This window comes from Ahaetulla prasina, chromosome 4 (assembly GCF_028640845.1).
Source record: "Ahaetulla prasina isolate Xishuangbanna chromosome 4, ASM2864084v1, whole genome shotgun sequence".
Taxonomy (NCBI): Eukaryota; Metazoa; Chordata; class Lepidosauria; order Squamata; family Colubridae; genus Ahaetulla; species Ahaetulla prasina.
In genome coordinates, this window is record NC_080542.1 from 122,531,500 (window position 1) to 122,542,833 (window position 11,334).

Below are 11,334 nucleotides of genomic sequence, written 5' to 3' on the forward strand. Positions count from 1 at the left end.
GGAGTGGAGTTCTCTTCCTGTAAAATATTTCTGGGCACGTTCAATTGTATTGATGTCAGAAATATGGTATGGGTTCCAAACAGTCGAGCTGTATTCAAGAATTGGTCTAGCAAATGTTTTATAAGCTCTGGTTAGTAGTGTAGTGTTTTTGGAGAAGAAGCTACGCAAGATTTATTTATTTATTTATTTTGTCACAACAATATATGTAGGTATATGTAGGTACAATATATGTAGGTAGATTAAAGTCTTTTTTGCGATGTAGTTGAAGTGGGCTTTGGCACTTTGATAATTTGATATGAAAACTCCAAGATCTTTAACAGGGTGGGGTCAGCAGTAAGGTAATGTCCATCAAGCTTCTACTTAGTGTTTAGGTTCTTTTTTCCAATATGTAAGACTAAGCATTTGCTGGTTGAGATTTGGAGTTGCCAAGTTTTAAACCATTCAGATAAGAAGTCCAGGTCTTTTTGGAGGATAGCTGTATTGTTGGTGGTGCTAAATAGTTTGACATCGTCAGCAAAGAGAACACAATTACTTATAATATGGCCACAGAGATCATTAATGTATAATATGAAGAGTGTTGGTCCAAGAACGCTGCCTTGGGGAATCGCCACTTTTAACAGGAACAAGGTTTAACAGAGCATTGCCAATTTTGACCACTTATTGTCTGTTTGATAGGAAAGCTGTTATCCAATTGTGGAGGGGTCCTGAGATGCTGTAGGATTTTAGTTTTAGGAGACGTTTATCATATACTACTGAGTCGAAGGCTTTACAGAAGTCTATGTAGATTGTATCTATTGCTTTGCCCTGATCAAGATTTGTAGTCCATATCATACTAATTATCATACTATATATATATATATATATGTATATACACACACACATACACACACACACAATATATATATATATATATATATATATATATATATATATATATATATATATATATATATATATATATATATATATATATTTGTTTTCTGAGGTTTTCGCTGTTTGTATGTAGGTCTTTGGTTATTGGGTTTTCTCCCGCGTAAAATTGGAAGTGTCTTGGCGTTTCAACGAAGTCTCATTCGTCATCTTCAGGCTTCAACCGTGCTGAAGCACGAAGCCAAGCTGAAGCCTGAAGATGACGAATGAAACTTCGTCGAAACGCCGCCAAGACACTTCCAATTTTACGCGGGAGAAAACCCAAATAACCAAAGACCTACATATATATATATATATATATATATATATATATATATATATATATATAATATTATATTTATATATATTATAATTAGTATAATTATCATACTAATTCATGGACAAATTAGGTATGCTTTATTGAATAAGCCACAAATATTATGATTTATAACAGTAAGCCAAAATTATGGCTTAATATAGGTGCAGAGGTTTTTGAGGAGCAGGAGACTGCATTTTGATTTCCTGATCTTCTGAAGGGCTACTCGGCAAAATCTGATAATGTTCTGATATCATCAGAACTTGATGACTACTGTAAATGTCTTTTGCTGCTGCTTCTTCTTCTTCTTCTTCTTCTTCTTCTTCTTCTTCTTCTTCTTCTTCTTCTTCTTCTTCTCCTTCTCCTTCTCCTTCTCCTTCTCCTTCTCCTTCTCCTTCTCCTTCTCCTTCTCCTTCTCCTTCTCCTTCTCCTTCTCCTTCTCCTTCTCCTTCTTCTTCTTCTTCTTCTTCTTCTTCTTTGAATAGTTTTTATGTGCAGGATTGGGAGTCAAAGGAAAACTCATTCTCATTCTAAGAATGAGTCAGAAGAAAACTCATTCTCATTCTAAATCCTGGGAAACCAGCCAGAATCACTGTAATCACTATGATGAAGGGAGAGACATTGGTTGCAGTATTAAGCTGTAACATAAGCAAGAGATAAATTGTAATATGCTTTGACCTGGAGAACAACCTGGAAGAGAGGATAAATTTAACAACTGTCTTGAACATTTTCTTCCAAATAAAGGAAAGGGGAAACAATAGGTACTCAAATTAAACAAGACTTGATGCAAGATAAATGTGTATTCCCAAACAGGAGTTTGTTAACCAATTAGTCCTCTGTTAGAATTCAATCTTCCCCAACCTGACATCTTGATTTTTACAAGGGATTCCCAGAATCCATACTAGAAAACTTGAGTACTGGAAGATGTAATCCTGAAATATCTGGAGAACAACAAATTGAAATAGGCTATTATAGATTGGCAGAGAATCAAGAAAGATTACCAGTAGATTATATATATCTCAGTGTTTCTTTCTTGATTTGATTCCATATCATAACTGTAAAGTTATGGAATCTATCATCAACCAATCCATTATCCTCCACTTAGAAACAAACAATCTACTCTCTAAAAAACAATTTGGTTTCAGAAAAAAATTATCATGTAACTTACAACTTCTTCACTGCAAAAACATATGGACTACAAATCTTGATCAAGGCAAAACAATAGATGCAATTTACATAGACTTCTGTAAAGCTTTTGACTCAGTGGTACATGACAAACTTCTTCTAAAACTAAAATCCTACAGCATCTCTGGACCCCTCCACAATTGGATAACAGCGTTCCTGTCAAACAGACAACAAGTGGTCAAAATAGGCAGTGCCCTATCAAATCTTGTTCCTATAAATAGCAGCGTTCTCCAAGGCAGTGTTCTTGGACCAACACTCTTCATATTATACATTAATGATCTCTGTGACCATATTAAAAGTAACTGTGTTCTTTTTCCTGATGATGTCAAACTATTTAACAGTACCAACAATACAGCTACCCTTCAAAAAGACCTTGACTTTGTGTCAGAATGGTCAAAAACTTGGCAACTCCAAATCTCAACCCACAAATGCCTTATACATTGGAAAAAAGAATCTAAACACTAAATACAAACTTGATGGACATTACCTTACTGATGACCCCCACCCTGTCAAAGACCTTGGAGTTTTCATATCCAATGATCTAAGTACTTCAACCAAAAACTGTCTACTATTGACCTCACCCCATTCCTAAGAGGTCTGTAAGGGGCGTGCATAAGAGCACAAATGTGTCTACCGTTCCTGTCCTATTGTTTCTTTTCATTATATCCAATTAATATAGTTATTAGATACTTATGCTTATATGTATGCTTATATATTATATAGTTACTTTCATGCTTATGCTTATATATACTGTTGTGACAAAATAAATAAATAAATAAATAAATAAATAAATAAATAAATAAATAAATTTCAGTACAGCTTGTTCACCGGTATTTGAAGTTGCTATTCAACAAATGATAGATCAAAAACTTACCTTCCCTGCACCTTGAAGTTCCTTTTTATCTTTCTTAGCATGTCCAGATAACATTCTGATTTCAATGAGCCCTGCTACTGCAATGATTGGCACAAGAGCCAGAAGTAAAAGGGTCAACTGCCAGCCATACACGAATGATATAATAATTCCAGTCCCAAGATTAGCAATATTTTGAGCAATCATACCTAACCTTTCCCCAGTGGCCTGAGAAAGAGACGGGAGAAAAAGAATGTTAAAACAATTTAATAAATGGACTCTTCATATAGAAACAACAGTGGAAAATTGCAGTGGAAGGTATTTCAGAAGCATTTGTTTTCTGCTTCCTGTTCTTTCTGACTGATACAATTCTAAAACATCCATTAGGAACTTGACATTTGCATACTTGCCATGGTAAATAGTTAATCCATGGTTAATTTTCTATTTTAGATAATACCAAAAAGCTCTGGCAACGATTGGAAATGTGTTATTACTTACACCTTTTACTTCAGAAGCATCATTTGCAAGTCTTGTAGTTAGGGCTCCAGTACTGTTTTTGGGATTATCAAACCAACTGATATCCTATAAAACATTTCAAATAACAATTTATTTTCAAATGAAATGTTTCAAATCAGATTAAATAAATCTCAGAATTTAGATAGAATCAAGCTGTGATAAAGTCTATGCTGCATTATAATTACTATAATATCTTTTCATGAATTTATGAGAGTTTTTTTGGGTGATTATTGAAAGATTAGCGGGGTTTTTTTAAGGCTATACAAGACTTCTTGTTCTTTTCCCAATTACATACTTATGGATCTAAAACAATAACCTCCATTTTCAACTTTTTAAATACCCTTTATTTCAAATAATTAACACACTTTAGCTTTAGAACATATTTTGCTATGATAATGGTTTCAGATGAGATTTTTAGATATTTTCTCCAAGGAAGAAAAGAAAACCATAAAAACAGAAATACCCCAAATGATGAAAAATGAATAGAAAAAGTGGATTGTTATTAATGAAAACTAAAGAGCAATTTTAAAAAAACTAATGCAAAGAGCACAACATTAAATGTTTCATAGAAGTAGGCCCTCTAATATGGGAAATGTTTAGAAAAAAAATCTACCCAATTGAATTAAATTTTATCCCCCTTCAAAAGATCTTTCAACATACCCATTGATCGACATCAGAAAGTAATGTTGCTAATTTGCATTGTTCATTTGTATATTAATTCAGTGTTTGTTATTTAGGTTTATACATCATGTTACCTTATAGAATTTAACACCATGGGTGCGCTCACGCATGGTGCTTCTGCGCATGCAAAGAAGCATACAGGCAGGTGGGTGGAGCCTCCTGCCACCGCTAGCGGTTCGCCTGATCCAGGGCAATTTAGTAGCAACCCACCACTGCTACACTCTGTTTCAATACCTGCAGTAGACTAGAAGCCCTATATAATAGCTATTTTCTAAAATCATATTAATAATAATTAATAACTGGTTATAAGCTGCCCAGAGTCTCTGTAAACAAGTGGGCAGCCGCATAAATTTCTCGAATAAAATAAAAATAAAATACGAAACTTTCTAACTATGGTGAATTTTGAGACTGTTTTAAATAAGAAGCTGACTTTTACATTTAAACCATTGTAGACTTGCCTTTGGAAAAAACCCAAAGTGCATACTATGGAGTCTATTACTTTAAAATGGTTTATTATACCATTATACCATAAGGAAAAGCATTGTTTAAGAAATATAATTCACATTACTCCTTGGATACATGTTTTGTATATTATCATAACATTTTGGAATTTACAACAAACCATGATTAATTGGGCTGAAATAATATAAAAGCAATAAAACAAATGAGCACATTTCTTCTGCATACCTGTCTAAGCATTGCTTTGAATCCCATGTAACGTAGTTTCATTGTAAGAATCTCTCCAGCTCTGCCAAAACTGAAGCCCTGAAAGAGAAGAATGTTGTACCTGATTGTGGCAAATATAAAAGCAACACAAAGCCAAATGGAAGAGCACCACATTGCTCTTTTCAAAGGAGAGAAAATAAAATTCCTAGAAAACAAACATTCAGAGGGAATAGTAAAAACAAAATAAAAATAACAGAATATTTTTTTTAATGCTCTGTTGGTTATGGAGCTCCACATATAAAAAATAGATGAAGCTTCAATAGTACTATTGTGGCCACTATCTTGCCTTGTCTGAACACATTCTGTGGCTACCCATGCAAACAATTGTTCCACCGAAGTCCAACAGACTTTCTATTTAGCTCTTTCGCCTTTTGTACCATTTCCTTTCCATCTTAAATTGGCTTCCTATATTAAATCTGATTAGAGAGCATTAGTAGAATCCACATTTTAATCAGACTAATAGTTTGCTACATTGTTCAAAGATTGTTAAATTATCATAAAGAAGAAAAATTTAAAATGCCAATAAAATAATTTAAAATCACTATATTAAGACTGAGGCACAATGTTTTCCTTTCCATAATTAAAGCACTAATTTTCCAAATAGCCACTCAAGCATCAAAACAGTTCCCCATAATATAAGGAAACTTATCCAAGATTCAGACAGATAGATATACCAAAAGAACCTCATGAGAAAGACTATTGTTTTTCCTGATTTAGTAATAGTTCTAGAATGCTATATATATCTGAAGATCACAAATGTCTGGATCTGCCTCTAAATTGGTAGAAATTCCTTGAGTTTTCTTCCTCTTGGATATTTTCAGAATCCATCTAAAATGATAAGAAACCTACCTGAAGAAAAAAGGTGATGAAGGAAACAATGCCAAGTGCTAAGAACATCAGTGAATAGAAATTGCTCTTTTCACGCACAATTTTGGGATCTGATATTGCAAAAATCTATGGAAACAATAATTTCACTCTTAGTTTTATTTCATTCACTTCCAATGTAGTATTACATATTGCTTAGATAATATAACTCTTCATGTTCTGTACATCACAAAAGGAAAACCTCTTTTAATACTTTTTAAAGGATAAGTCCATGTGACATTGTTCAATTCTCAAATCTAGTCAGTCTCAAGGCAGTTTAAACCAATATTAAATTTGTTTTAGTTTGAAAGTAAAGCTTTCTTTCTTCTTCCAATATAATAATCCATAACACTTCAATGAAACTATTGATTCAGTGGCTGAAAGGTACCCAGTTCTTCTTGGTCACTTTCTCCTATGGCTGGCACGTTCCCTGGCATTAATTGCATTTCTCTCCAGAGGCATTTTGGCAGGTACTTCAGGAAAGAATGAGATGCCTTTCTTTTACTTACCTGCCTAATGCCTGTTGTTACTATGTGAGCTGCCTAAATACATGGTCAGTTCTTAGGTTTAACACACTTTTAAAAGACCACTGATCCTTTGCTCAGACGAGTCAGTTTTAACCATGAAAGAGAAAATTTCTGTAAACTATCAATGAGTATATTACAAATTTTCTATAAAAAGAAAAAATTGGCCAACAGGTGGCCTTAGTTTTTTGATGCGTTTTTATTTTTATTACAGGAGAGTTCCACAACTATATCTGCTCCATAAGTGGCTTATAAAACATTCCCTCATCTCACAATCCTTTATTAAGGTTTTTGACCAGCATTAGAGAAGATCATCACTGCTATAGAAAATAAAAATATGATCTAGAACAGTGACGGCTAACCTTTTGCCATTGCATGCCAAAAGCGGGGGGAGTACGGGGGAGTCACGTGCATGCCCACACCCATAATTCAATGCACCCCACCACCACCCCCGCATGCATGCGCGCATGACCCCCCGCTCTCCCCCTGCTTTTGGCACTCGATGGCCCAGTGCGCCTGGTAGAGCCATTTTTTGCCCTCCCCAGGCTCCAGAGGCTTTCTTGGGGCCTGGAAAGGGTGAAAATGGCCTTCCCACCCCCCCCCAGAGGCCTTCTGGAGGCTGGAAATGGCCCATTTCCCGACTTCCGGTGGGACCGTAAGGCTGTTTTTTGCTCTCCCCAGGCTCCAGTGGCTTTCTAGGAGCCTGGGAAGGTGAAAATGGCCTTCCCCAGTTCCTGAAGAGGTCTTCCGGGGGCCAGAAACAGCCCATTTGCCGACTTCCAGTGGGCCCAGAAGGCCGAAAAATCAGCTGGTCGGCGCACGCATGTGCACTGGAGCTGAGCTAGGGCAGTGCTCGCATGCTCACAGATATGGCTCCGCATGCTACCTGTTCGCCATCACGATCTAGAATATATGGGTTATATATAAAAGGGAATTTTTCAAATAAAAATGATTTAAAATAATAGGTACAACTACCAACATTATATTAACAATTTAATAATAGTTACATAAAGAGAGTACAATTTTGTATCCATAGTATAATCCCACAGAAGAATTAATATGTACCAGTACCCAACTCACATGCTGCTGTACACAAAATTCTCTTATAAAAGAATTATATCTGCATGTGTATTTGTGTCTTATAAAAAATTACTATCTGCAAATAAAAGATCAAGGTCAACAGCATATAAAGAGATTATATAATGTATTGGTTGAAATTGATTCAGAAATGGAGTTGGTTAAAGATTGTATGGTAAAATGGGCACAAAATTTTCAACAATCTATAATGTTAGAAACATGGGAAAAAATTTGGGTGAGGAATGTTAAATTCACGCAAGCACAAAATTTAAGAGAAAATTTTTATAAAATGTTTTATAGATGGCATTTAGATCCTAAAAAACTGTCATGTATGTATCCAAATGTGAAAGCAAAATGTTGGAGATGTGATTGTAAGGATGCTACCTATTATCATATATGGTGGACTTGCAAAAAAGTTAAAGCCTTTTGGATTAAAATATGGTGGATTATGCAGAACATTTTGAAAAAGAAGATCAAGTTTGTTCCACAGTTCTTTTTATTAGGAATAATCTCAGATTGCACTGTTATAGAGACAAAACTGATTCTGAATTTAATAACTGCTGCAAGATTATTGATTGCACAATATTGGAAGAAAGAAGACTTACCCACAATTGGAGAATGGATTAGTAAAGTATCAAATTTAGCAGAAATGGCAAAAATTTCTGCCTACTTGAAAGACTGTACACAAGAAAAATATATATTGGAGTGGAGGAGGTGGATTGATTATATTCAAAATAAGTATCAGATTAAAAAATATCAATTAGTTTTTGAGTGAAGTTAGGAATTATTATGTATTAGTTTAAGAAAGAAGGGAATTGATAGTGTGATGGTGTGAAATGGAATATGTTTTATGTTATATTTTAGATTATGTTTGTTAGTTACAATACCCTGTATTCTGTTCTGGGAAGTCTCGGGGAAGGAGGCGGGAAGGGAAGACTATAAATTGATTGGTTGCCATTGTACAGGAATAATGGTAGAATTAAACAAGTTGGAATGGTGTAATGTCGGGACTGCTCGGCAAACACTCCCGAAGGGAAAGGGTAAGGAAAGAGGAGTAAAGAAGGAAGAAAGTAGGTAGGTAGGTGGGTAGGGAGGAAAGAAGGAAGGGAGAAGAAAGGATAGGAGGAGGAGAAGAAGGAGATAGAGGGTTAGAAAGGATGGTAGTGAGAAGTGGGAAAGAGGAGGGGAAGTAGGAAAGCGAGGAGAAGGTGGTGGGGGAAGTTTAAGAAGGATGAGAAGGGAAGAAAGGATTAAAGGGGGGAGTGGCAGTCGAGCAGCCCTGACTGAGTATAATTTGAGTATAGGACTGATTGTTGGATAAGTGATTGTATTGTACACTGGTCAAATTGTGGGAATTATTATGGAAAAATAAAAAATTTTTGCAAAAAAAAAAAAAAAAATTACTATCTGCATGTGTATATATGTGTGTGTTTGGTAGTCTTATCTTAACAATATTACGTAATTGGGACTGAAATCTCCATTGTTAAGTGACACAATTGTTAAATCAAATGTGATTATATCGCTTAGTAACAGCAGTTCCAGGAGACCTAGTCAGGTCCATTAAGCCAGGATCTCGCAAGATTATGACTTGCAACTTCCTGCCAACTTCCTCACTGGCTTTGTGGGAAGCCAGCAGGGAAGATCACAAATGGTAATCACATGACTGCAGGGACACTGCAACAACTGTAAGTATAAAGATTGATTGTAACTAATGCTCACTTAGTACTGTTGTAACTTTGAATAGTCATTGAATGAGTGGTTATTAAATGAGCACCAAACATGTGTATGCTTGTATATAGAGATCATTTATGTACAACTATACATCTACATATATGTATGTATATGTATGTTATATATGTTATTTAGATACAAACAGAGGTGGGATTCACTTACCTTCCCTACCAGTTCGCAAATATGAGCACAGAGCACAGATTTAAAAATCACCTACTTTTAAAGGTATCTTTTTGAAGATTCAACACTTTTAAATCATGGGATAGGAATGAATATTGAAAGCATAATGTCATCATATGATGACATGGAAATAGTATAAAATGTATTATATATATCAAATACTCACACCTAAGATTTCTGAGAATATTATTGAAAATGCAGGTTGCAGTGCTCCATTGACCAGAGCAGAAAATGTTCCCATTAAAAAGTAAGGCCATTCTGATACATTTAACTTCATAATCTTAAGAAATGAAACCTTGGGAATATTTTCATCCTAGAATATGAAAAGAGATGAAACATAATCTTGCATATTTATTCACTGGATTCCAAGCATACATGCACATACGTATGTATGCATGTGTGCTGTCAGACACACTGATACAGTTTTTAAAATCAATATCATAACATTGATTCCCACCTCCCAAATTTCAAAAGTTTGCATGTGTCCAACAGTCTTTGCAAATTCCACCAGCATCTCTTGAAGACAAACTTGCTGCCTGCAGGTCTCTATTCTATTCTTTAGGTCAGGTGTCTTGCATATTTTTGGCTAAAAATGAAAACAAAACTCAATGCTTGAGTTTTAAACCAAGGGAGGAGGGGGATGCACTTCTAATTGAGGCCCTATCCCCTTTCACAGTCTGAGACAGTCAAAGCAGCAACACCATGCACAATGTCTCCAAAAAATGCATCAAAACTTGTAAAAAGAAAAAAAAAAGCTGTGAATGACCCCAATGAAGACTAAACATGCTGGATGGGAAGACCAATGGCTGGATGGGAAAACCGGATAGAATACCTCAACCACAGGTTCTGTTGACTGGCTGGAACAATAAATAGGAATGTTCTTTAGTAGAACAATTTGTTGCAGATTCCAGCTGTAGAAACAAAATACAATTAACAACTTGTCCCTGAGATGCAAAATTCTAAACCCAAAAGACTTACAGGTTGAACTGTCTGGACCTCAAGGTCTTTTTCCTCCATTTCTGGATTTTTAATACTTCTGCGAGTAGAACGTCTCCTCAGCTTGTTTGAAAAAGCATCTTTGCTTATCTCTTCTGGGTTATTTTTCAGATAGGATTCTTCTGCTGACTCTTCTGATTCAACTTCAGTGGAAATTGCCTGAACAAAGAGGATAAAGTAACAAAAAAGATTCTATATCTCCAAATAATGTCTGGACCATAGAGTCCAGTTGAAATGCATTAATGCTATTTGTGAGAAATTTTTATTTGCTTTATTCTCAGAAATTCAGTAATAGATGATAATGCTGTAAAATAATTATTATCCTCTCTTTCTTTCTCTTTCTCCCTCCCTTCCTCTCATTTACTTCTAATAAGTTCTGCCTCATTTTATTCTTTCATCTGTGAATAATATATTCTGCATCTCTGGGGAGACATTCTTAAGACTACAGAATGATCCTGTATTGGCCACCACAGTAGAAAACTAGCATCATCTAACATTTGTCTGATTGATCAATTGCTGTTTGAAATTCTATGTGGAACCTATAATATTTTTTTGTAAATGAAAATGGCGGGTGGATTTAGCCATCTATTGTTTCAAAGTGGGCCCGCTCACTCAGGAAAAACAAACAACTTGGGCCCTAGAAAAGCCACTCAGAATCTTTTTTTATTTGCTTCTGATGAAATTTGAAAGCATTTGAAACTTTCCCTATCACTGAGTTAAAAAGTTAGCCATTCATCCAGAAGAAAAATAAATGGAAACAAAATATCCTGCCTCTTTAT

General features: G+C 35.1%; 1 protein-coding gene across 1 annotated transcript in view; it reads right to left on the reverse strand.

Moving 5' to 3' along the window:
* The window catches only part of ABCB1 (ATP binding cassette subfamily B member 1), a 55,296-nt gene that overhangs the window by 14,724 nt on the left and 29,238 nt on the right, over positions 1-11,334 (reverse strand). Inside the window, exons 15-20 of the mRNA XM_058181999.1 lie at positions 10,538-10,714; positions 9,726-9,872; positions 6,033-6,137; positions 5,145-5,222; positions 3,759-3,842; positions 3,285-3,488 (exon numbers count right to left, since the gene is read on the reverse strand). Coding sequence (XP_058037982.1) covers positions 3,285-3,488; positions 3,759-3,842; positions 5,145-5,222; positions 6,033-6,137; positions 9,726-9,872; positions 10,538-10,714 — 795 coding nt within the window. The remainder of the gene's footprint in view (positions 1-3,284; positions 3,489-3,758; positions 3,843-5,144; positions 5,223-6,032; positions 6,138-9,725; positions 9,873-10,537; positions 10,715-11,334) is intronic.